This window comes from Pelodiscus sinensis, chromosome 28 (genome assembly GCF_049634645.1).
Source record: "Pelodiscus sinensis isolate JC-2024 chromosome 28, ASM4963464v1, whole genome shotgun sequence".
Lineage (NCBI taxonomy): Eukaryota > Metazoa > Chordata > Testudines > Trionychidae > Pelodiscus > Pelodiscus sinensis.
In genome coordinates, this window is record NC_134738.1 from 9,571,098 (window position 1) to 9,598,184 (window position 27,087).

At 49.4% G+C, this 27,087-nt stretch overlaps 1 protein-coding gene across 3 annotated transcripts in view; it reads right to left on the reverse strand.

Annotated features, from left to right (window-relative positions):
* The window catches only part of DOCK5 (dedicator of cytokinesis 5), a 183,901-nt gene extending 159,284 nt beyond the window's left edge, over positions 1 to 24,617 (reverse strand). The window contains exon 1 of one of the 3 annotated variants that reach the window (XR_012897943.1): positions 24,130 to 24,617. Coding sequence is in view for 1 of the 3 variants with exons in the window: in XM_075910678.1 (XP_075766793.1) it covers positions 24,130 to 24,172 (43 nt within the window). In the remaining 2 variants the exon portion in view is untranslated. The remainder of the gene's footprint in view (positions 1 to 24,129) is intronic. The other 2 variants (XM_075910678.1, XM_075910679.1) reach the window with 2 other exon arrangements.
* Between the last annotated feature and the right edge of the window lie 2,470 nt (positions 24,618 to 27,087).

The following is a 27,087-nucleotide window of genomic DNA, read 5'->3' on the forward strand; positions in this document are numbered from 1 at the left end:
AGTAATATGGTCTCCATCGGTCCAGGTCTAAAATATTCACACTTGTCATCTTTCCTCTCAATTATTTGTAGCCAAGGGCACGTCTAAACTACATTCCTCTTCCGAAGGAGGAATGTAAATGAGCCCGATTGAAAATGCAAATGAAGAATGGATTTACAAATCTCACACTTCATTTGCATAATTGCATGAGAGCGCTTTTTCGAAAAAGGGTTTTTTGAAAAAGAAAGCGCAGTCTAGACAGGGTTTCTTTTCTGAAAAACACTTTTTCGAAAAAGCGTTCTCACGCGATTATGCAAATGAAGTGCGAGATTTGTAAATCTGCGCTTCATTTGCATTTTCAGTCGGGCTCATTTACATTCCTCTTTTGGAAGAGGAATGTAATTTAGACATAGCCCAAGAGTCTTCTGTTATTATTTATTTGTTATACGGTGGCATGTTGACACCTGATCTCAGACTAGGGCCCATCAGTGCCAGGCGCTGTACAAAAAAAATGAACAAAAAGGCAGCTCCTACCTATGCTACACTGGCTTCCTGAAAACAATGGGTCAGACTAGGGACGTGAATAGTTACTGAGCCCTGCGGGGCCCACCGCGGTCAGAGGCTGCGCCGACCGGCCAGCCGGAGCAGCCCTTGTCCACATAACGTTTAACCAGTTAACCAATAACATGGGATTTTACATCCCTAGGTCAGACTTTGATCTCACGTATACTAATATTAATCCGGAGGGACGCCACTGACTTTGCTGGATTCAACATATTTACTTTGTGCAGAGCCCGGGCCACGAGGTGTAATCCTGGTATTAATGGACGCTTGTAAGCCCATGTAGCCTGCACTAGGTTACGCGAGATGCATGAACACAGTCACCGTGTGTACAGTTCGCGCTGTGATCCAAGCAGAGAGAATTCTTCAAATCCTGATTCTGCCACCAAACGCATGTTTTCAGCAGCTCCCGGGCCTTTTGGGACAAAAGAGCTTTATAATCGCAGCCCCTTTCCCTCCCCCCTCGCAACTGCACCACAGGAACAGAGAGCCAAGCGAATCCGTTGTAAGGGAACAGCCAAGAAAACAAATCCACAAGTACAGGCAGACGGTAGTTACTGTAACTGCACTTACACTGGACAAAATCCTGGCCCCCACTGGAATTCCCGCTGACTGCAATGGAGCCAGAATTTCACCCACTAACGACAGAGTTGAAACATTTCATAGACCATTAAGGTTTGTGATTATTCTAGTCTGCATAACTCATGCCAGAGAGTTTCACCCAGTAATTACAACTCTCCCCCACCCCCAACGACAAGCTTGCTGTGGAGTTTACATTTTTGCATGAATAACGTTCATAATAACGACTTGGGTTTTTTCTTCTTGAATTCTATCTTGTGGATCATAATGAAGCACAAGAGTCAGATCACCTTAGCTGCAAGCCCGTGTGTTTTATTCTACTTCTATGTACAATGTCAACATAATTACAGGTCTTCATCAGGGCCTCCAATTCCTTTTCTCCACATGGGCACTCAGCTCATGCGTGGAGTAACATGGTGGGCTAAACCACAAGGGAAATACCCAGGGGCCTGGTCTATACTTAAAGGCTTTGCTGGCGCAGCAACGCAGACCAGGAGTATGAAAACAAAATTACACTCCTCAGGGTATGTCTACAGAGTTTTGTCGGAAAAAAAGCCATTTCTCCTACAAAACTTGAGGAACGTCCATATTGCAATTGCGTTCTTCCGCAAGAAAATCGAAAGAACAGAGGGGTTTTTCTGGCATTGGTAATCTTCATTCTACCAGGAAAAAGCCTTTTTGCGAAAGAGCTCTTTCAGAAAAAGGCGTGCGTGGACAGGGAACGGGAGTTCTTTCGGAAGAAGAGGAAAAAGGAAAAAGCTATGTTGCCCTGGTGGCCACTCCGTTAATAGTAATCACAGCTTACATACGAGAAAGCATCCATTCAGTGTGGACACACACTTTTGAAAAAGCAGATCCCTTTTTCGATGCACTTTTGCAGTGTGGACGCTCTCTTTCGGAAGAAGTTTTTTCGGAAGATCTCTTCCAAAAAAAGCCTGTACTCTAGACATAGCCTCAGCTACGCAGTGAGGCCGGCAAACAGCCCAAAGCGCACACAGTGACAGCACCAGAGAAGTACTTTTGGTGGCTGTATGTTATTTTGTTTGGGAGAGGTATATGTGGAACGCCTGGCTCAAGTTTCTTCTTTCGTGCGGCTTGGGTAGGTAGCAACAACCACAAATGTAGGTCTAGGTTTGATTGACACTGCTAGGGTTGCCAGGTGTCCGGTTTTGAACCGGAGAATCCAGTATTTGAGCTTTATGTTCGGGAAACAGAGAAAATATAAATGAGAAAATATAACTGTCCGGTATTTTCTAAATAAGATGTAATGTAGATTGTGATGTAATATCAAGTGTGTCCGGAATTTCTGTTGAAACCATCTGGTAACCCTAGACACCACATTGCCATAGCAGTGAAGCGGTGAATGTCCTACAGGCCCGACTGAAGGGGACACTGGTATGATGTGCCTGCTGATCACAATCGCATACAGATGTTTGCCTCACTTTCCATTTACAGAGGGTTTGTCCACCTCTCCCAGGAGACGTCTTCAGGCAACTCAATCTGCACCAGTCTAACTGATGTAAATCAATGCCTAGTATTTCCTTGGAAGGGTAAATGACAAGCTGCTTGTTTTGACCGGTTGACACCCTCCAAGCAAGTTATTGTGCAGGGTTGTGGGACTTTAATCGTGTCTTTGGCCAGTTCTGCAAATCATCGTGCAAAGTTTGCATCAATGTGGTTAAGAACGTGAGAGTTGGCTGCCTATCTCCCATTGGTGCTTCTAAAAAGCTCCCGCTAACTAGCTAACACTCTCAAATTAAAAATAGCAACCATCAAGGTAGCCACTCAATAAATGCGAGATGGAGATATAGAAAAGAGGAAGTCACTTGGCCTAAGTCACAGAGTAAGTTAGCGGCACAACAGGAAAGATAATTCAAAAACCTGGAGAGCAGACGCTTGTCAGTTTCCAAGAGGACTAAATCAATTGACAATATTTCTATCTATTTTTAAGGGCAGCTGATCTGGAGGGCTTCACAGAGTCAGTACCAGCATTACTGCAGTTACCTTTTCACTTGATGTGAAGGATCTTCCAAAGGCTTCATTGGCAGTGGTACCTATTCTGGTATGACACACCCTGCTTATGACTAGCAATGGAAATCATGGAAACCATTTATTTGTGGATGAAGTTCCAGAGAAATCTGAAGAGGTTCAAAAAGGACAAATGCAGAGTCCTGCACTTGGGACAGAAGAATCCCAAGCATTGTTACAGGCTGGGGACTGACTGGCTAAGCAGCAGTTCTACAGAAAGGACCGGGGATTACAGTGGATGAGAAGCTGGATATGAGTCAACAGGATGCCTTTGTCGCCAAGGAGGCTGATGGCATATTAGGGGACATTAGCAGGAGTATTGCCAGTAGATCCAGAGAAGTGATTATTCCCCTTTTTTTTTTTGCACTGGTAAGGCCACATCTGGAGTATTGGGTCCAATTCTGGGCCCCCTATTATAGAAAGGATGTAGATTCATTAGAGAGAGTCCAGCAGAGGGCAACAAAAATGATTAGGAGGCTGAAGCACATGACTTATGAGAAGCTGAGGGATTTGAGCTTATTTAGTCTACAGAAGAGCGAGGGGTGATTTGATAGCAGCCTTCGACTCCTGAAGGGGTTTTCCAAAGAGGATGGAGAGAGGCTGTTCTCAGTGGTGGCAGATGGCAGAACGAGGAACAGTGATCTTAAGTTGCAGTGGGAGAGATCTAGGTTGGATATTAGGAAAAACTATTTCCCTAAGAGGCTGGTGAAGCACTGGGATGGGTTCCCTAGGGAGGGGGTGGAATCTCCATCCCTAGAGGTTTTTAAGTCCCAGCTTGACAAAGCCCTGGCTGGGATGATTTAGTTGGGGTTGGTCCTGCTTTGGGCAGGCTGGACTCGATGACTCCTGGGGTCTCTTCCAGCCCTATATTCTATGCTTCCATGAGAAGCCAATTAACGGAACATGGTGAGACATCCCTTGGAGCTAACCCTACGCTGGCACGCTTACTCCTTCCATCTATGCTTCCATGAGAAGAGGAAAAAGCCAGATCTTGTAAAATTACTAGAAGCTCTGGGGGTTTGAAGAGACCTGTTCCATAACTGGGGTTCTTCCAGATGTGTTACCCATGTGCATCCCAGTTTGGGGATGCATGCTTACCACATGCACAGGTGCCACAAGTTTTAGCAGTATCCATATGGGAGCAATTCTGGAGACCATAGAGTGGTGCCTACATGAGTCGCTATACAGGGCACTGCATGCTCCCCTCAACCTCAGTTCCTTCTTGCCAAAAACTCCAACAGTGGGGAAGGAGAGCTGGCTGTGGAATGGACCATCCGCCTCTTGCCCCCCACCCAACAGATACAGAGGCAGCAAGGGGGATGCGCATGTAGTTGTTAGGATTAACCAATAAGCCCTATCTTATTGGTTAATCTTGTTAATGACTACACGTTAACGTCCCTAGTCAAAGCCGATCAATTCTCGCCGCCGGCCGATCCCCAGTCAATGCCGGGGTGAAATGTGCTGGTGGATTTCAGCTGACATCTGCCTCACCACTTCTGGAAGTCTCAGCAGAAAAAAAAAGGAGGGAAACGGGTCGACAAAACCAAAGTCTCCTTTTCACTCCTAGTCCTCAAGAGCAAGGTTGAGACCCACTGGAAGGATGGCGGAGAGCAGAAGCCACTGCAGGCCTGTTCTGAGGATGCACAAAGGATTTGAGACCCAAATTCGCAGCTCCAAGTTCACAAAAGAATCCCCAGGTCACGTGCATGTTTTATTCGGGCAGCTGCTTCCTCTCGTCCCTCACAGAACGAACCGCCTTGCAAACAGGGCACCCGATCTGTCTGTTTCCAGAGAGACAGGTGTTTTACAGAAGGGATTAGGCTATTGTGTTTGCAAGGTGCTTTCCCCCCTCATGCCCTGCAGGGCCGCTTCACCTCTTTGAAATCTGAGCAGCAACATCCAACTTGAAAGGTATTAACCACTCAAAAATATGTTAAATCCTAGTGATTTGCTTTAGCTCAGGCCTTCTAATCCACAGCATGATCTCTTTTCCGCCGCCGCAAAAGCATGGAAATCGGCAGGAGTTTTGCCAGTGTCTTTGATGGATTCCAAATCTAGCTTCCAGTCAGTTTCTCTACCGAGCTTGTCGCTGTCCACACTCTTATGGACACTGCCCACAGTCATGCCCATGCAGAACATCAGTTTTAAAAGTTACCAGAAAGAACCCCACTATGGAATTATTTTCTCCGAATGATGGTCAGGGAGGGGGAGGATCCTGAGGTTCCTAATGAGTTAATCCTTGATCTTTTAACACCTGGACAAAGTGGAAGCACACCTCCCCCAATCAGCATGACAGATGTCATAGCCACAATGCACAAATGCAAACATTGGCACAAGGTGCAAACAATGAAGAGATTAGGTAGCATCATCCTCACTGGGTAACGGTTAGGGATTCAAGCGACTAATCAACTAGTTGACTAGTCTCTCCCCCCCCCCCCCCCACTTGCGGCCTCTATCAGAAAGAGGCAGCGGGAGGGTGGAAGAGGAGGGGATGCTGGGGGAAGCCAGCTTAAAAGCCAGTTCCCCCCAGGCTCCAGGAGCGCAGTGGCACAGTGGCAGTTCCGCCTTTGAAATGTACAAGAGTCCCTACTGGGCTGTTGTGCATTTCAAAGCAGAAGTACCGCATGAAGCCTGGGACTCCGAGTCCCTCGCTGGCGCCAGGCTCCATGCCTTCTTTCGATCTTTGAAATGCCCAACAGCCCAGCGGGATCTTGCTACATTTCAAAGAGGAGGCACCCTTATCGACCAACCGAATAGTCAGTGGAAATTCCAACTATTCGATTAGTTGATTAATCCAATTTTAGCATCCCTACTAACGGTTAACCAGTTCTCGGACTGCTGCTCTCTGCCCACGGCAGATCACAGAAGGGGGCTGCTCCAGTCCTGCACGGCTGGGGGCCAGCAGAGCCAACCCCAATGCAGGGCAGGTAGCAGGAGCTCTGCGGGCTGATGGGCTAGAGCCATGAGATCCTGCTAGTCAGATCCCGCTAGTTAAACGTTAGCTGATTAACTGGAATTTTACATCCCTAGATTTAGGTGCTACCACCTTAGGACCTGACTCTCATTTACAAGAGAGGTTGCTTTACAGCACTCTGGTAAATCACAGTCACACTCATTTTGAGATTCTGTGTGTCAGCCTGAGTAGGGTAAAGCAGGTTTAGTATAAATAAGAATTAGGTCCCTTATATTTAAACCATCCCAACAGAAGGTAAACACTCTTTCAGAACAAGCTATTTGTACCGTGTAGCAAAAGAGAAACAGGAAGCACGGAATTTTAAAACTACCACTATATTATCGTTACAGAAGGAGTAAAGCTCTAAGCCAAAAGTTTTCAGTTCGTGGAAGCCGTATCTGTTTTATCTGAACAATTTGTTCCAGCTTTTTGCACAAAGTTAGCACTTTCCCTTCCAGATTGGGATCGGTTTTCTGGACATGAATGCTTCCTGAGATTAGAAAATAAATAAGGACAGAAATAAAGAATCACATCCCATGTACTCCATGGAAGAATTGGATTACATCTTTAAAAATTTTGAGTGAGTTCTTGGACATCTAAAACCGTAAGGGTACATCTACACTGCAATGCTATTTTGGGATACCGGAGTATCCCGAAATAGCTATCCCGCATCTTTACAGCAAGCCCGTTATTTCAGGCTCACTATTCTGATGTCCCTGTTCACTTATTTCATCAGCGCTATTCCGAAATGTCCCTTAGCCTCATTCTATGAGGAGATTTCAAAAGAGCATCGAACTAAAATAAGCAATTTGTGTAGCTCAAACTGCGTATCTTATTTTGAGTTACAGTGCAGCGTAGACGCACCGTAAGAGATCACTGAAGTAAACTTTTTTTTAAAAGTACTTAATCTTAAATGTGTGCAAATCAGTTCTCTCAATACAGCCTGGGTATGTCTAGACTACATGGCTCCGTTGACGGAGCCATGTAAAGTAGTTTACTCAGCATAGTCAAAGAAGCAGGAATTTAAATAATCCCCGCTTCATTAAAATAAAAATGGCTGCCGTGCTGTGCCGACGATCAGCTGATCCGACACAGGCAGTCTAGACGTGGTGCGGTTGACAAAAGAAGCCTTTGTCGACTGCTCCAGTATGCCTCATCGACCGTGGCGCATCTAGACTGCCGCGCTGTGTCAGATCAGCTGATCGTCGGCACAGCACGGCGGCCATTTTTATTTTAATGAAGTGGGGATTATTTAAATCTCTACTTCTTTGACTATGCCGAGTAAACTACTTCACATGGCTCCGTCGATGGAGCCATGTAGTCTAGACGCACCCTATATGTCACACCAGGAAGATACTTTTATCATTTACATTGGAAGTGTACATTTCATTTGGGATGGATCCAAAACAAAGCTGTGACTTTGACCATCTTCAGTCTTTGAAGCAGACCAAGAACTGATTGCCTAGAAATTTATCAGAACAAGCTATTTGTACCGTGTAGCAAAAGAAAAAACAGGAAGCACTGAATTTTAAAAGTATTTATCTTCTTTAATTTTTAGGTTTCCCAGCAAAGGCACAGAAACCATTAAAATATTTTTTGCATTTCAGCCATAAATTAAAAGCAGTGGGCCTAAAAATGCAGTCTTTGTTCTGTCAGCAAAGGAAGAAACGTGCTTATGGTTTTGGACCAAGTCAGTTATAAATTTTGTTAGGACTGTAACAATGTGTTTGCTTAAAAAGGATATTTTAACTAACAGCAACATCAGATGAAACACTTGGGCAATAAGGGGATGGCTCCCAAATAAAAAATTCTTTGCTAGGATTACGACCTACAAAGATCATATGTGGAACTGGCTTAAACTTTTGCAATTTTGAAAATGAGGTCCCATTTTGAAATTAGAAAAATAATGGATTACATTTTCCCATCCTTCCCCCACCCATGGTAACCTATTACAGACCCATGGAAGGGCTAGATTATTTCAGACAGTGTTTATCTAACCTGCTTATAAAAATCTTCAATGATAGAGATTACACTACCTCTCTAGGCAAGTTATTCCAATATTAATCACCCTGACAGGAAGTTTTTCCTTCTGTCTAATCTAAAACATTCCTTGCTGCAATTTAAGCCCATTGCTTCTTATCTTAAAGAGGTTAAAGAGATCTTTTTTCTCCATTCTTGTAACAATCTTTTATGTATTTGCAAACTTTTATCATGTACCTCCTTGGTCTGTTTCCTTCAGACTAAACAAACCCAAATTTTTCAATCTTTCCTCACAGGTCAGGTCTCCAGACCTTTAATCGTTGTGTTATCCATCTTTGGACTTTCTCCAATTTGTCCACACCTTTACTGAAATGCAGGGCCCAGAACTGGACACAATGCTCCAGGTAACGCTTAATGAGTACGGAGTACAATGAAACATTCACTTCTTGTGTTTTTCTTACAACACTCCTGCTAATACATCTGTGTTCTTGTGCGGCCTCTCAAAAGAAATTCACAGGCTGCTCAGCTGATTAGCAGAGCACCCACAGCTAGGTTTTGTGTTCTGTGGGTGGTACACATTCACACATACCTTAATGCACACAAAATTATTCCACACATGGATGGAAAAGATTAGAGGGAACATTGCTTATGTTAATAAGGATAGTGACACATGGAGACATCATGCTTCTTTTTATAAACAGTCAACGATCTGTTATCTATTTCAACAAATTTCAGCAAAAGCAGAACTACCTACTTAATTCTGCTTTTGCTGAGGACCATGCAGAAATGAACTCAACGGGAAAAGAAATTAAAAAGCCTGACCCAGCCCATGTGCTTAATATAGATTTCAAAACACATCATAAAAAAACTAACTCATACAGAGGAGAGGGCGGATTTGCCCCCACATTCTCACAGGGGGTGGGGGGACCATTTTTGGGACAGAGGCGGCTGAGCCACAGAAAAAAAATCAGTCAGGGGCTGCGCACAAGAAAGAAGAAGAAAAAATTAAACTCTCACTGACTTGACCTCCAACTGAGGAGAAAGACACTCCCCACTCTCCCCTTGCACACCAGAGTCTCGGTGGGGCCTGGCTAGTAGATTTTGGGTACTCCAGCCCCGGGGCAGCTGCAGCAGACGCCCCAATGTTGGAGGGTAGTCCTGAGCCACAGGGGCCGGCTAGGCAAGCTGGGATCCACATCCAGCCCCCAGGTCTTAGCTTCCCTACCTCTGCCTTTGACCTAACTACTGTTTTGTTACTTGAGAAATAACAGTGGTGTAGCCGGAAGGGCCCACTTGTGCAGGCTAGGGATGTTACATTTCGATTAATCAGCTAATCGAGTAGTCGATGGAATTTCCGTCGACTAGTCGATGGGGGGGGGCACTTGCTATCCCAGCTGTGCCTCTGCCTTTTAAATGTAGTAAGCGTGACTGCAAGGCTCTTACTACATTTAAAAGGCAGAGGCGCAGTAGTCAGGACCTAGAATTTTTGGGGATCTGCTTCGGTCCCCACTTGTGCCGTTTCCCCCCGCTGCACCTTTGCCTCCCTGTGGAGACAGTGCTGGGGGGGGGGGGACTGACTCTTAAGCACCAGCTCCTGCTTCCCCCTCCCCCTTGCTGCCTCTGATACAGAGGCAGCAAGGGGGAAGGGGAGGAGCAACTAGTCGAGTAGTGACCGGACTATCCAATAAGCCTAGGTTTATCAGGTAGTTGACTAGTCACTTACATCCCTAGTGTGGGCCCTGATTTCAGGGGGGTGGGCAATGATGGAGGGTGGGGTTATGCCCTAGGATCCCAACCCCATTCTCTGGCTGCAGCGCCTGCGGGTGCCGGGTGAGCCACAGCCCACCCAGGAATATGCCCCTGAAACATAATACAGTAGAAGCTCAGAGTTATGAACTGACGGGTCAACCACACCCCTCACTTGGAATCAAAGTATGCAATCAAGAAGCAGCAGAGACCCCCAAAAAACCCCAACCCACTAGCAAATACAGTACTTGTTAAACATAACCTAAAGGGAAAGTCTAAAAAAGGATTCAACAAAGCGAGGAAACTGTTTCTTTGCTTCTTTCATTGAAGTGAAAATAATCAAGAGGAGCATTTTCTTCTGGCTAGTAAAGGCTGAAAGCTGCATTAAGCCAATGTTCTACTGTAAGTGTCTGAAAGAGCCACCAAAATATTTTGTTCAAAGTTACGAAAATGTCCAAGGTACGAACAACCTCCATTCCCGAGGCATTCGTAACTCTGAGGATCTACAGTTTGTGAGAAACTGGGACCAAGAGATCTTGGATGAAGTTGCTTTGTGGCAGCTTCCACTGGTCGAACAGTGCAACTGCTTTACTCCTAGGCACAAATGCGTAGATCCGTGGTCCCCAACATTTGTACGCGCCTGCCAAGTGCTCAGGGCTGGCCTGGCCCCGGGCACATGGCGCACGGTGAGCGCCGGCCCCGGGAGTGCCGCGGATTGGCCACCTGCGCTCTGGGCGCGGGGCGCTTGCAGGGGGCCCCGCCCCCGGGCGCGCGGCTATGGGGGGGCCCCGCCCCCGGGCGCGCGGCAGGCGAACGGCCACGCCCGGCGGGCGAACGGCCACGCCCCGTGGCGCCCGGCAACCTCAAATGGTTGGGGACCACTGGCCTAGATAGTGATTCTCAGCCTTTTTGGAATCACACACCATCTTAGCATTTTTTTTCTACAAGTTCCCCACACACACACTTACACAAACTCAAATTTGGCCCAGCCATCCAGCCTAGCACAGTGACCTTCTTCACCAAGTGAACTTTAACACAGGAATTATTGTAGAAAACCAAATTAATAGAAACATAGGTAGGGATAAAATTACTCACGAGATAAAATTCTGCATCCAGCAGTGAAAAAGATCAGACCCTTTCTAATGTTCATTTAAAAGTCGTGTTTGTATTGCTGTCAGCGTGGCAACCAATCAGCACAATTTGGAATACAGTTGGAGGAAGGTGTGAAAATGTTTGCCTGGTTTCGCTGATACATGGTCACTTCATCAGGGACTTTTCTTTTCAAGAACTTTTACCAAACATAAAACATTTGGCTTTTTTTTTAATTATTATTATTTCAGTGAAGGCAGTTTTGATCTGGAATTACAACATCTGCCTGAGCATTGATTCCAACCCAAACACTGCAACAGCAGGCTGGCGTGCGAGAATCAAGAAGTGAAACTTACAATAGATCCATATTCAAAGTGAAGTAAATCAGCAGCACACAACGTAAACAGCATCATGAAAAACTAGCAAGTAATTTTCAAAAATTACTGAGCACTTGCTAGGGATGTTAAACTGTGTTCATTTAGGTAAATGTGTTACCACTGAAAATATCATTGGTTGCATGTTTACACGGGCTGTGGAGTGGTAGGCCACTCCCCAGGCACCAGTGTACGCAAGGAGCTGGTATTTAAGCGTGTAACTGGGCCCAGATTCATCGGTTAACCGTGTGCACGTTTACACTTTCACATCTCTGCTTGACTCTCCAAATAAAGTCAAAGGTAGGTACTCAGCCACTCTGAAAATCAAGGCCCCAAGTATTAAAATTCTAGCAGTTATAATCTCAGTTATTAATAACAGGAAAGGCATTTAAACATTTTTAATTGCAACCCGACACTGCCCCTCGTACAATACTGAAGTCTAAACTGCTTAATACTCTTATCACACACAATGAAAGTCTGTCTCGAACCGAAACAATCAATTAAAAGGGATGACGGTACAGGTTTTGTCTTTCCCTTCGCTGCCACAATACGGGACAAGAATGCAGTAAGCCTCCACGAGCCAATGTTGCTACTAGCTGCAGAGAGAAAAACGGGCTCATTTGTTCGCTTGTAACAAGTTGAAGTCCATCGTTGGCTAAGCTTTTTCACAGTTTGCCAGGGTCACCCCAGGCAGATCAAAAATTAATTGGTTGTCAGAAACTGAATGCAAATTAACTGTGCATCAGACAGTGCTTCAAAGCTGTGTTTAGCCCTAGCTAATGGATGCAGGCATGGGGCTAAAACCTCTAGTACATGAAGAACTCTACTGCGATTATTTTTTTGCACTGGGGCAGTGCCAAATGACCTCGGTGCTAGACCAGATCCCCACCACAGTAGGTACAGCACAAACACCACAAACAAAAAGCCAGTCTCTGCCTCAAAGAACTTACAATCTAAATACAGTAAAAGCTCTGTTACCCGGCTTGCTGGGAGGTGGTGGTACGTTAAAAATTCTCGTTAATGAAGAGGGAGGGAATTTGGCAGGGGATGGGCACGGGAGGGGCTTTGGGGTGCCAGATGTGGGGAGCACTCACTTTGGGCAATGCCCTGAAAACGGAAACATAGGCAGAGGTGTGGCTAGGCAGCTCTGAGCACTGCCTCCGCCCACAAGCACCGCCCCCACAGCTCCCATTGGCCGGGAGCTGCAAAGCCAGTAGGCGGGGTGGGGTGGGGGCAGCACACGGAGGCCCTGGGGCTATTCCTCCACCAAGGAGCAGCAGGGACTTGTCCCCACTTCCTGGGAGCCACGTGGAGCCAGGTAGGGAGTTGGCCGGCTCCGCACCAACCAGACTTCCAATGAAGATCAGAAATGCAGATGTATAGAGCGTTCCAGCTGGTAAAGTGCCAGATAACACAACTTTCACTAATAAAAGCATCGTACTAATAGTGTACAAGGGATATTTCGACTTACTGCCACGGCACATGCAACACACCCAATCAGGCCATGTCATCGGGACATGATCAGCTGGGGAGAGCTCGTTCTGGCGGCATAGTGGCTATAATTTGAGAGCTTTGGGGTCTGAGCTAATCTGAGCCTGGTGCTGATCACTAATCAACACAGCGTTTACCCCGAGGCCCGCACAATCTGTAACAGAAGTAACAATCTGGCCACCTTTAGGAGTGTGTCTAAACTACATGGCTCCGTCGACGGAGCCATGTAGATTTGTTTGTTCGGCAAAGGGAAATGAAGCCGCGATTTAAATAATCACGGCTTCATTTAAATTTAAATGGCTGCCCCGCTCTGTTTGTCGGCAGATCGGGGCAGTCTGGACGCTCCCCTGCTGACATGAAAGCCCTTTATCGACGTCCCCGGTAAACCTCATCCTATGAGGCATAATGGATGATAAAGGGCTTTCAGGTCAGCGTGGGAGTGTCCAGACTAGCGCGCTGAGCCGACAAACAGCTGATCAGCTGTTTGTCGGCTCAGCGTGGCAGCCATTTAAATTTAAATGAAGCCGTGATTATTTAAATCGCGGCTTCATTTCCCTTTGCCGATCAGCCTAATCTACATGGCTCCACCGATGGAGCCATGTAATTTAGACACACCCTAGGAGACGGAAAGTGGTTTAGAAAAATAAAGGAGAGCACAGTAACCTTCTGGAAGGAAAGGCCCCCTCTCCATCAACAAGGCACCTTTGCCCTTAAAACTGCAGCTCAAGCAGCTAGGAGGAACAGCTAAAGCAGACTCTAGCAGCGAACACCACAAGAGAATGCAGAGCAAGGGTCCTGGTCCTCTCAGATGTTGGCTCCAAGGCTATAACTGAGATTTGAAAGGGGAGTGAAGGCCTTCAGCTCCCAGTGGATTGGTGCCTAATTCCCTTAGGCACCTTTGAAAATCCCAGCCTACTTGCCAAAATCAGCAACTGTTTCATGAGTGGAACCACCCTCGGAAATCAATTGCTCAATAGCCGCTCTGCAGAGCAGAGTTTGGAAAGTTTCCCCAATACTGGCTCCTCCCAGGACACAGCCCACTGTGCTGGGTCACACCCTGTGCCAACTCCTGTAACCAGGTGGATTTGATTTCCACAGACACAGTTTTCACACAGCAGGTCAGTCTCTTGCCTCGCATATCTGTGCGGTGCCTCTCTATTGCAACTGCCTGCTTCCTGGCCTGGCCAGGCAGGAGGCATTTCGCTTCCCAGCCCCGCTCTTAACCTGTCCCTCTGCTCCTTGCTCCTGCTCCCTTCTTCTCAAAAAGGCAGTGCCTCAGAGGCCACCCAGATCCTCACACAGGGTTGCCAGGTGGCCGGTTTTCACCCGGGCTGTTCAGTATTTGGGTTCCCCGTCCGGTAAAAAGAAAGAAAAAATACCAGACATGTGAAATATGAAATATTTTCTGTTTCCCTCGGACAGAAGCCCAGCGGGGACAATTTTCCCCTGCCACGTCTGGCGGGGGCGGGGAACTGAGGAGTGTGGGACCATTTAAAGGTGCAGTATCTTTTTTTTTTATTTTTTTTTTGCTTAACAACTTTGGTCTGACCCTCTCCCCTCCCCCCCCCCCACTTTTTTTTCCTTTTTGGCTCAACAACTTTAGTTTCCCCCTTGCCTCCCCCCCAGAATTTTTTTCCTGGTGTTTTTTTTTTGGGGGGGGGGGTATATTTTGATTTAAACCATCTGGCAACCCTATCCTCACATTGTCCCTCCTTCCTGTCAAAAAAAGCAGGATTCAGGGACCTCCTAACTGCCTTCCTCCCACCTCCCTTCCTGTGAAAAACAGCCACTCTAGGAACTCCCACCTTGAAAAGCATTAGCCATGCTGGGCTGCTCCATCCAGTCCTGTTAAACCAACAGCAGGACTTCAGTTGCTCCGCGCTGTTCTTCTTGGGTTCCCTGCTCTCGTCATCTGCCAACCCTAGGTACCCAAGCATGTGATTAGATCCCTGTAAATGTATCTACTGACGTCTGCATCCACATTTGCAGGGGCAGATACCCACAGATATAAAGAGATCAGCAAATTTGCAGGGTTCTAAACACAACATTTGAACCCACAAAAATCAGCCAGGGCTATCCACATTCACATCCGCAGATGCAGATGCCCACGGATATAAAGCAGATATCTGCAGATTTGCTGGGCTCTATGCAAGGTCTTTAAAAATCCATGGGAAAGAAGATGAGGGAAGCCTGCACATAGTCTTAGTTTTCTAATACCGTGCTGAGGGCCACCTCCTTTAAAAAAAAAATCCTTCCCAGGATGCTAGCACACGAGCCTGCCCTTGTAACCATTAAACACAAATTTCATCCAAACAACGTCCTGCACAGACAGACTACTTCTGCATCGCCCTCCTTTGCCTACCCGCTATACAGTACATGGTCAGTTTCACTGCTGCTGTGTTAAAGGCAATGGGAAATTATACCTCTGCCATCCAGCAAAGAGGAGGCAGAGAAAATCCGTAAGTCAAAGAGCTTGCAAGAAAACATGGTTCAGATCACACGTTCCAGTAGAACAATTTACACAAAGTGTACATTTCAGAATGAGGACTGGGTAACAAGCAGCGTAGGATAAGGATGTTAAATACAGCTGAATCAATTAGTCGACGGATTTCCCATCGACTAGTTTATTAGTCGATAAGCAGGGGAGCCGCAGCAGCGTTAGCTCCCCGTCGGGGCAGCTATCCCTGCTGTGGCTCTGCCTTTTAAATGTAGGCTCTTAATACATTTAAAAAGCAGTCGCAGCATCTGGGATTGGGCGTGAGTCAGGAATCAGCTGATTTCTGGTTTGCACCGGGTTCACACTACTCCCATGCCCCCTGCCGAGACAGTGCTGGGGGAACCGGCTTAAGCCAGCTCCCCCCAGCACCCGCTCCTGCTCCCCCTTGTTGCCTCTGTTGGAGGCAGCAAGGGTGGGGGGAGGGGAAGTGACTAGTCGAGGAACTTTTTTTAGGAGGAGTTTTCGCTTATCGGATAATCAACTAGTTCCTTACATCTAGTGTAGGAAGGGTTAATGTAGTTTCGGAACAAGCAGTCATGAAATTGATTATTTACGAAAACCTAGCAGCAAGCATGACAGGGCTTTATCATGCCCCTGTTACTGTCAGCAGGGCCGGCTTGAGCCATTCCTGCACCCTGAGCAGCGGGTGCACGACACATGCGCGGCTCTGCTTCCAGGCGCCCGGCGCCCTTTACAGCTGCCATCAGGCGCCCTGGGCATCTGCCTGGCTAGTCCCCCCCTTAATCCGGCCCTAACCGTCAGAAGGGGTTGTTGGCTCTGCCTATAACCAACGGCAACAGGAGTAGGAGCAGACCCACAAAGAAAGCGACAGGCACTTCACATGAGCTGTTTCTCAATTTCATGCACATAAAAAATGACCCACTCCTTGTCTACACACAAACGTGCAGTGGTTTAGTTAAATGGGTGGAACCCCCTATGTTGCCACTTCAGGAATGACTCAGGCTTGTATACACTCAGAATTTGCATTGGTTAAACATAAATCAATTGAATGGAACTGGTGCTGATTGTGTATGTGGACTCTTACATCAGGTTGAAACTGATTATAGTGGTTTAGTTTGCATCTGTAAATTTGCAAGTGCAAGCAACACTGATTAAAGCAGGTCTAAATCAATGCAAGAGTTCACATGCAAAAACTGCACCAGATTAGTGAAACTGGTTAAAAAAAAAAAAATCACACAATTTGGTATCTCCATATCATTCTATATGCAAGCCAGGTTATTTTAGGTTGATCATAAATCTTTTTCTAATCGATTTCAGCTAAAGCAAAACAAATCTGGTTTAATCTGAAATAATAGTAATCACACCCATGTAATATTTTCCACCAAATTAACTAAATTGATTTAAAATTCACAATGTAAGTTAAATCAGTGCAACTCTATGTACAAATAAGCCCTCAGAATTTGATATTAGCGTCTAGACATTTAAATGATTAACCGATAAGTCTGAGCTTATAAATTCATCTAAAAAGCTACACACACTCCCCCCCCCCCTTGCTGCATCTGTATCAGAGGCTGCGGGAGGAGAGGAGAAAGAGACAGGAGCTGCCGAAGCCACCTCTCTCCCACCCCCCACACTGCTGCCTCTGTATCAGAAGCAGCAATGCAGGGTGGCAGATGGAAGCCGGTCTGTAAAGGGAACTGATTTTTAAACTGGCTCCTCTTGTGGATCGGCTCCTGTCTGCGGTCCCGGCTCCTCGCAGGGTGGGGCGGGTGGAGGAAACTTTGGGCACTCCTCCTGCCCCAGGCCAATCAGGACTTGGGGGGTGGGGAGCACGTGACAGCTCCTCCCACCCTGTGAGGAGTGCATGGCACTTCAAAGCGCTGTGTGGTCCTGCCAGGGCAGGAGGAAGTTTTGCATGCTCCCCCACCCCCAGACCCTAGTCTGGGGGCAGGGGAGTGGCAGTAACAAAGGCCCTTTTGCCCACCTCGATCTAGACCACCAGTTAGATGTCTAACCTGCTCTTAAATATCTCCAGAGATGGAGATTCCACAGCCTCCCTAGGCAACTTATTCCAGTGTTTAACCACATGAGTAAAGGAACCTCAGTCTGGGTGTGTCTAGACTACATGCCTCCTTCGACGGAGGCATGTAGATTAGCCAGATCGGAAGAGGGAAATGAAGCCGCGATTAAAATAATCGCGGCTTCATTTAAATTTAAATGGCTGCCCCGATCTGCCGATCAGCTGTTTGTCGGCAGATCGGGAGAGTGTGGACGCGATGCCCCGACAAAGAAGCCTTTCTTCATCGACACAGGTAAGCCTCGTGAAACCAGGTTTACCTGTGTCGATGAAGAAAGGCTTCTTTGTCGGGGCATCGCGTCCAGACTCTCCCGATCTGCCGACAAACAGCTGATCGGCAGATCGGGGCAGCCATTTAAATTTAAATGAAGCCGCGATTATTTTAATCGCGGCTTCATTTCCCTCTTCCGATCTGGCTAATCTACATGCCTCCGTCGAAGGAGGCATGTAGTCTAGACACACCCTCTGATAACACCAGGGCTACGTCTACACTGGCCCCTTTTCCGGAAGGGGCATGTAAATTTCACGAGTCGTCGTAGGGAAATCCACGGGGGATTTAAATATCCCCCGCGGCATTTAAATAAAAATGTCCGCCGCTTTTTTCCGGCTTTTAAAAAAGCCGGAAAAGAGCGTCTAGACTGGCCCCGATCCTCCGGAAAAAGTGCCCTTTTCCAGAGGCTCTTATTCCTACTTCAAAGGAATAAGAGCCTCCGGAAAAGGGCACTTTTTCCGGAGGATCGGGGCCAGTCTAGACGCTCTTTTCCGGCTTTTTTAAAAGCCGGAAAAAAGCGGCGGACATTTTTATTTAAATGCCGCGGGGGATATTTAAATCCCCCGCGGATTTCCCTACGACGACTCGTGAAATTTACATGCCCCTTCCGGAAAAGGGGCCAGTGTAGACGTAGCCCAGGGGTAAATGTAGACAACATTTAGTGGTGTTAATAGATCAAAAGACAACTACAAGGAGCCAGAAGAGAAAGGAATAATGCCACTGAGTTCCTTGCCACCAATTAATCATTTTAAATCAATCAGACGATGAACACATCAAATGTAGAGTCAATTGCAACTCCTTTCCATGCAACTTTCAAACCAACTGATAGCACTGCATCTCCGCATAGCACACTTATTAAGACACACACTGAATACGAGGCACTCTTCTAAGGAGAGCCCGTGCAAGAGAAGCCAAGCCAAGCCCTTGGAAAAGACTGCCCACAACAGCACAGGAAACAAATCTTTGTGCACTGCAATTTGAAGAAATCCAAGGATCACAGCGGTTACTTTTGGGGAACGCGTCACAAGGCTGTTCAAAGTTGCAGAGTCCCCTCTGACATGCATTCAGTCGTCACTGCGGTCGTGTCAAAAGCAGAGACTATTTTCTATCAGTCATCATGTTTCCATTCTAGGCTCAAAAAAAAGGAAAGAAAAAACCCGACCACGCGCAACTTGGATCTGTTACTGTCTAGTAGCCTAAATGATATGACCTTGTGGTCTCCACTCAGTTCCTCGTCACAAAGGCCACCCTAATGAACACTCATAGGCCCGCTGGTTGGCAGGCTTGCCCACGGTACGATCCTCTCATTCAGAGAGGACTCCCAGGTTGGGATTCCCAGGGAGAGCATGTTGGTGAGGCAGCAGGGAGGAAGAGTTTAATGCCCCTTCGTTCACCTCTTCCATCGTGTGCAGTCCACAAGCATTAAAGGAAACATCTAAAAGCTTTTCCAAGGAAAGGCCCAGATTCAGCAAACGCTGGTGCACGTGCTGAGTTTTACTACCATGACACATCCCACTTAGGGATGTTAAATATCGGTTAATTGGATAGTTGATTAACCTCGTGAACTCTTATCGGTTACTCGACTATTCTACGGTCCCTGGGGGCGGGGCCAGCAGCCAGTGCACTCCGGCCCCACTCCCGAGGAGCCCCCTGCCACTCCGTGCTGCTGCCTCTGTATCAGAGGCAGCAGCGTGGGGTGCCAGGCAGGTGCTGGTCCACAAGAGGAGCCAGTTTAAAAGTCAGTTTAACATGTTCTGTAAGCGCAAGATTGGGGCCTTGGAATTAAACACTTGACGTGCACCTCTGTTATATATTAGCCAGCCAGAAATGAAAGTGAGAACGAAAATGCCTTCATGCCAAGTATAATCATCAAACCTCCGCTTCATTAGAGTTACCCCCTGTATGAAATTAACTCTATTAACTGTGCGAGTGAAATTGACCAAAAAGGCAAAACGCAAGGGACTCCATGCCCAAGTAAAGAGGAAATAAGGATTCCTACCTTTAAAATACCCTGCACACCTACTTATTTTGCCTGTGTTGGAAAATCGGGGAATGTACAAAACACGGGCTCCACTCTACCTACTCACAGGCTAGTTCCGCTCTAGGGAAATACAGACCAGCTGCAAATTACTAACCCCTGAAACATGAAAGAATGGTGTCTGAGTCACCTCCCACCGAAGGCTGTTCCTGGAGCGGAGTGCAGCTCTCCTAACACGCCTTGCTCAGGAGTGGGTCTGAACACAGTGTGTTCAAGTGAGGATTATTTTTGTCAATTTCACATCCTTATGCAAGTTATACATTCTCAAGGCTGGCAGCTCTCAGAGAAACCCCGGGGGGGTGGGAGGGGGGGATCCACAGCCACCGGCTCCCACACCCCCAATGAAATATACCAACGTACGAGAGAGCCTGAGTTACTGCCAGCACAGAAAGAAACAAAGTTCAGGGTGTGCAGCGTCACCCGCCCTTAAAGCTACCAGGGGAGCAGCTAGATAAGTCCATGCTACATTTACTAACGCTTCATTAAGCCATAAAATGACACTTCAGCCCTGACCATGCAGCGGGCCAGCCCAGCAGTTACAAGGGCCCTTTTGAAGTCAACAGACGCCCTATCCTGTGCAATCCAGAGCAGGATCAGGGCCTTGATCTCTTTTCATGGCTGGGCGGAACGGTACCAAACAGCCTCACCAGAGCAGTCACTTTTCAACTACTAAATTTAAAAGCTTCCTCCACTTCAAAAAGTTTCCCAGGAGAAAAGAAGGGGTTGCCTTGTTAAAATAAGCTTTGAAGGATGGTTTGTGTTATTAGTGGTTTCCTGCCTGATGCTCTTCTGTTTTCTGAAGGGTATTTTCTACACCGGCTCAAACAATTGTGGGTTTCAATTCATCAAGCTCTCCAAAAAGGGGAAGCCGGACAGCGAGTGCTATGTTTGTTCTAAGAGGTGGTAAATCAGCATTTCATGATTATTTTAAAATGCCGCCAGGCAGCTCCCACCTCAGTTTTGCAGCTTCTCTCTCCACTCCCACTTCCCTATGCCACTCGGTGAAGCTTCCTCTCCCGGAATCATTGCACAGACATACCCTCAGTCCTCCGTACCCCATTCCCCTCCCTATAACCCATGGGGGCGAGGAAGCCAGACACTGCAGCACAGTCACTGTCGCTGTCTCCCCCTTCCTTCCCCATCTGGATGGCCTTCGGAGGCCGCCGTAGAGGCAGACTGGAGTGCCAACAAGCACCCCACAACCAGGGTCAGTTCTAAGGCAGGAGACACACTTGCAGTAGTGAATGAAAACCAAAGCAACACAGAACTACGCTGGGTCTCGATCCCCCCTTCCAACTCCAAGGTCTCGAAGCTAAATAAAGTCCCAAGGAATATCAGCAGCTGAAAGCTCCAGGCAAAGACCAAAGTGGGGGGGGGGGGGGGGGAGGGAGGAATCAAAGAGTAGCGCAAGGGAATCAAAATGCAGTCAGAAGAATTCAAAGGGGCAAGCTAGAAGGGGTGGGTGGCATGAAGTCAAAAGGTCACGAATGGGGATGGGAGAAGAAATTAAATAAGCAGGGTGGAGACAAATGAGAGAAAAATCAATGTGGGGTGAAGGGGGTGAGAGAAACTGCAGTAGGGCGGGGGAATCGCAGGTGCTGTGGGGCAGGAGCTACGCAAATAACGAATCAGAGGGGAGATGAATATTCGCTGGGACCACAGGCGGGGCTGCTGAGGGAGAAGGGAACACGGGTAGGGGTTTCAGAGAGCGCAGTGGTGAGGGGGTAGCTGCAGAGGGAGGTGCATAGTGAGAGAGCAAGGCATGTTGGGGTGGGGGAAGAGGTTGCATAGGTGCATACACAGAGATGGCTGGCGTAGCGTGTGAGGGGAAGCGCCCTGGGGGAGTAAAGCAGCAGTTCTCAAACTGTGGGTCAGGACCCACAAGTGAGTCACCACCAGTGTTTAGGGATGTAAGCTTATCAGATAGTTGACACACCAGTCCTTCTCCCCCCTTGCTGCTTCTATCTCAAAGAGGAAGCAAGGGGGCAGTGGAAGAGGAAGGGATACGAAGGGTGGGGGAACCGGCTTAAAAGCCGGTTCCCCCCAGCTCCGTGGGAGGGGGTAAGTGCGCAGCAGCGGCGTTCCACCTTTGAAATGTACAAGAGTCCCTGCTGGGGCTCTTGTACATTCCAAAGCGGAAGCGCCACCTGGAGTCTGGGGCCAGTGGGGGACTCAGAGAACCCTGGGGATCTTGTACATTTCAAAGGCGAAACACTGCAGGGCACTTCCGCCTTTGAAATATAGCAACAGCCCAGCCGGCTCTTGCTACATGTCAAAGCAAAAGCGCCTTTCTCGACTAAATGAATAGTCGATGAAAATTCCATCGACTCTTTGATTCGTTGATTAATCTAATTTTAACATCCCTACCAGTGTTCCCTGTAAGCTGAGTGCTTGGGCAACTGCTCAGGAGAGATTCAAGTGCCACCCAGCTGATTAGCAGAGCACCCACAGCTAGGTTTGTGTTTATACTGGTGGTGCACATAAGCATATACCTCAGTGCACATAGAAAAATTATTCTGCACATGGGTGAGGAAAAAATCCACACGTGGATGGAAAAGATTAGAGGGAAAATTGGTCACAGCCCCGTTTTAATGGGATTGCCAGGGCTCAGGCCTGCTGCCTGGGGTTGAAGCCTTTGCTCATTAACTTTGTCCCCCCTAGGCCAGGAGATGGGGTTCAGACTTTCTTCACAGAGTAACTGGGTGGTGGTACAATGAAGTCTGAGAGCCCGTGGAGTAGAGGACATAGCAGAGTGCCTGGGGACGCAGCGGGTGGGGTCAGAGGAGAGAGGGGGAGTTGCATGGGGGTGGAGTGGAACAGCAAGAGAGCGCATGCACTGGGGTAGGAGGGTGTACAGGGAAATCCAGGCAGCGGAAAGCAGACAGGGCAGGGCACTAGAGGAGCATTTGGGTTGGAGGGCTGTAGTGGGGCAGCTGGACAGTGTTTGGGTTGTAAGGTATTTGCAATAAGGCAAAGGGTGCAGGGGGAGTGTTGAGGATGGGGGGTTGCAGTAGGGCAGAGGGGCAGTGTCGAGGGTTGCGGGGGGTGGGGTGTTTAGGACTGGGGGCTATAGTGGGAGGGAGGGCGCTGCAGTGAGGGGAGTATACGGGGTGAAGAGTTGCAGAGAGAGGCGTCCATGGAGAATGCCTGGGGAGAGTGTTCGGGATGGGGGCTGAAATAGGGTTTGCACTGGAGAAGGTGTTCGGGGGCTGCAGTGATCATTGCAGTGGGGGGGATATTTGGAAGGAGTTTGCAGTGAAGGCAAGGTGGGGGCTGCAATGGGCAGAGCGGCATGGGCAGACCGCAGAGTGCGGGGGAGCCCAGGCAAAGTGGGGTGCTGGGGGGGTGCAGTGGGGAGCCCGGGCAATGCAGGGGATGTTCGGGGGAGGTGCAGTTGGGAGGGTGCAGTGGGAAGCCCAGGCAGTACAGCAGGGAACCCGGGAGTGCGAGGTGGGGGGCACGTGCAGCGGAAGGGTGTTGGGGGGGGTGCAGCAGGGAGCCTGGGCCATGAGGGATGTGGGGGTGCAGTGGGGAACCCCGGCCATGTGGGGTGGAGGGTACAGAAGGAGGGTGTTAGGGGGTGTGCAGTGTGGGGAGTTAGGGGGTGCAGCGGGGAGCCCTGGCCGTGTTGGGTGTGGGGGTGCAGCAGGAGGGAGTTGGAGGTGCAGCAGGAAGGGCTTGGGGGGTGAAGAGCAGCGGGGAGCCCGAGCTGTGCGGGGGGGGTGCAACGCAGGGAGTTGGGGTGCAGTGCGGAGAGCTGGGGGGTGCAGCGGGGAGCTCGGGCCGTAAGGAGGTTTGGGGGTGCAGCACGGGGAGTTGGGGGTGCAGCGGGAGGATGCAGCGCAGAGAGCTGAGGGGGTTCAGTGGGGAGCCTGGGCCGTGAGGGGGGGTGCAGCGCGGGGAGTTGGGGGGGTTCAGCGAGGAGCCCGGGCCGTGAGGAGGTTTGGGGGTGCAGCACGGAGAGTTGGGGGTGCAGCAGGAGGATGCAGTGCAGGGAGCTGGGGGGGTTCAGTGGGGAGCCCGGGCAGTGCAGGGGGGAGCAGTGCGGGGAGCTGGGGGGGTTCAGCGAGGAGCCCGGGCCGTGAGGAGGTTTGGGGGTGCAGCGCGGGGAGTTGGGGGTGCAGCGAGGAGCCCGGGCCGTGCAGGGGGTGCAGCGCGGGGAGTTGGGGGTGCAACGGGCGGGTGCAGTGCGGAGAGCCGGGGGGGTGCAGCGCGGAGAGCCGGGGGGGTGCAGCAGGGAGCCCGGGCCGTGAGGGGGTTTGGGGGTGCAGCGCGGGGAGTTGGGGGTGCAACGGGAGGATGCAGTGCGGGGAGACGGGGGGGCAGCGGGGAGCAGGGGGGGTGCAGCAGGGAGCCCGGGCCGTGAGGGTGCAGCGCGGGGAGTTGGGGGTGCAACGGGAGGATGCAGCGCGGGGAGCCTGGGGGGGGGGGTGCAGCGGGGAGCCCGGGGGGCAGCGGGGAGCCGGGGGGCCGGGCGGTCTCCCGGCGGCGGGGCGCGCACTCACCGACCCCGTACTTCTCCCGCTTGGTGGGGATCCAGCGGGCCATGCTGGCGGCGGCGGCCGGGCGCTCCCCGCGGAGGCTCAGCGCGGCAGGCGCTGCGCTGCCCCCGGCTCCCGGCGCGGCTGGGTCGGGCTGGGCGCCCCGGGCTGCTCCGCCATGTTCGGGGCCCCGCTGCGAACCCGCCGCTCGGCGACTCACTTCCCGGCGCCGGGCCCCTTCCCCGCCTCCTGCCCGGGAGGGATCACCTGCTGCGCCCGCCCCAGCGCCCGCAACGCGGCTCCCCGGGGCTCGGAGCGAGCGCCCCCTTCCCAGGGCACCTCCACCCAGCCCGGGCTCGGAGCTGCACCTCTGCCCCCGGCACCCTCCGCTCTGCGCCCCCTTCCCCGCCCCAGACTTGGGCAACTTCCCAGCCGGGCAGGGATTGGCTCCGGAGCAGCCCTGTTAACCCTCTGCCCCCCGCAGCCGGGAGCGAGTCCAGAGGCGGCGGCGGCTCCCGAAGCGTTCCCCCGCCTCGCTGCTTTGCCAGGGTTGACGTGCGGGGGGGAGGCGAGCCAAGCCGCAGCATGGGCTTGGGGAAAGCGGAGCCCGGTGCCAGACCCTCGCTTCACGCTCCCCGAAGCGAATCCGGGACAGGGGCAAGCGGGGTGGGGGAGGTTTCCAAACACGAGCAGCGTGGCTGAGTTTGCATTGGGCTGGAATGACGAGTCCTGCCCTAAAACCATTCCCAGGGCTGGGGAAACAAAGGCAAGAGCAGGAACAATCAAGGTGTCCGAACGGGCTCAAAACTCGTCTTGACTTCAGCTTGTGCAGGCTTGGGACCCTGGATGAGCCATTTCAAAGGCACCTCCCCCCAGTTATGTTTCCATTACCTGCAGGCCCTGCTCCTGCAAACTGATGGGTGCAGGTTTGAGGCTTATGCCCCCAAACCAGGTATCATCCATTAGCAGTGAGGAAAATCACTGGGGGTGGGGAAGGTTTTCAGATGGACCCAAGACATTCTCTTGTATAACACAGGTGGGGAAAAAGTAGGGGGAGCTGGAGGTGCAACGGGAGAGACCCCACAGCTAGGTTTGTGTTTCTATTGGTGGTGCACATTTGCTCGTGCCTTGGTGCATGTAGACAAATTTATTCCACACACAGATGGGAAAGATTAGAGGGAACACTGATGTGGCTACTACTGATGTAACTTTAGGGTGCATTTATGCTTGGAACCAGGGCTCTGAATAGCAGGGCAGTCTAGCTGCTCTGAGTAGGAGTCGGCGGCTATGTCTACACTCGCGGCTTCTTGCGTGAGAAATATGCAAATGAGAGTAAGCGTGGAATATCACCGAGCCTCATTTGCATACCTCATGAGCCGCCATTTTTGCAGAAGAGGCTCTTGTGCTGGAAGGAGTTGTCTATACTGCCCCTTCTTGCGAAAGAAAAACCCTCTTGTGCAATACCGTTATTCCTACGTAATCGGCGTAGCAGCATAGTGCAAGAGGCTTTTTCTTGCGTAAGAAGGAGCAGTGTAGACAGCTCCTTCTAGCTCAAGAGCCTCTTCTGCAAAAATGGCAGCTCATTAGGTATGCAAATGAGGCTCAGCAATAGGCCATGCTTAGCCTCATTTACATATTTCTTGCGCAAGAAACTGCGAGTGTAGACATAGCCTATGATGTAGAATGGGTATGTAGATCCATTGGCTAGCCCCTCCCATCTCTCCGTAGGCTGTGCCTTGCATAGTGGGGTCCTGTAGGTCCTACTGTAATAAACAATATCTTGCCTCTTCTCCCAAGACAGAAGCTTAGTTTCACACATCAAGAACTGCTTTTACTACTACAGTCCATACTGTACTGTATCTTTAAATATACCTGGCGGTGTCAAAATATGTAGCTGGAGGGTTTGTTACATGCACAGTAAGTTAGTCATCCTGTGGTGGTGAAGTGTTGCAAGGTTACACCCAGTTTCGTTTAGAAAACCCAAGCCATCTACTAAAAAAGATGTCGTGCATTTGTTTCCAAGCGCTGCTCAGGATGTTTTTGTGACGGCCGTACCTTTATGATAACAAACACACCTAAGGCCATGAATGTGGCTGGACCCTGAGGATGGGCGATGGTAACTCTGACCAGCAGATCGGAGACGAGTGTGTTTCGTGGCTGGAACAAGAGGCAAGTCAGAACGAGTTGAACAATTTATTCTTTACATAACACCAGGTAATTGACATGTGGCATGTAAGACAGGATCCTTGTCCCTAACACTGTATCGTTTCTGACCCGGATCCTCGAAACCTCCTGACGGTTCCCGACACCTGACAGGAGGTGCCCAGCACCTTTCAAAATCCTTTCCCTCACCCTGAGATGTGAGCACTGTATGAAATCATGAGAAAGAATAAAGATCAAGCACGTAGAACATCTGTCCTTCTCCTACTGTACATAACTTGTCCGATAAATTGGGTTTTGCAAATCCCTGAACTCCATAAGATTCACCCATCCCACCTTTATGATCCTATGCCAAGGATCAGTTGTGCTGAGTCAGGAGATGGTGCAGCCTTCGCCTTGCGTTCCTGTGCAAGACCACGCATGTGGCCAAAAGTGCGTGTTTCTCAACCTTTTTTTAAACCTTCTAAAAAAAATAATTATAAGTACCCCCAGTACCTACAGTTTTCAGACACACAGAGTTTGTGTTTACCATGGCAACACATTTGTTTAAACAACTTAATCGTAACCAGGTGGGTGATGAAATGTTTGGCTGTAAAAAGTACAAAAATAATAAAACGCTGTAAAACTTAAAACAGAAATTCAGTTTTCTCCAAATTTCAGTTGGGTTGACGTGCCCCCAGACGTCTCTCAAGTCCCCCTAAGGGTACTCGTACCACTGGTTGAGAAATACTTTTGTAGTAGACAACTCTGATTAGTGCTTCAAGCCAATAACCATTTTGCTGTGTGCTGCAGTGTGTTACCTTTGAGCAAACATTCAAATCA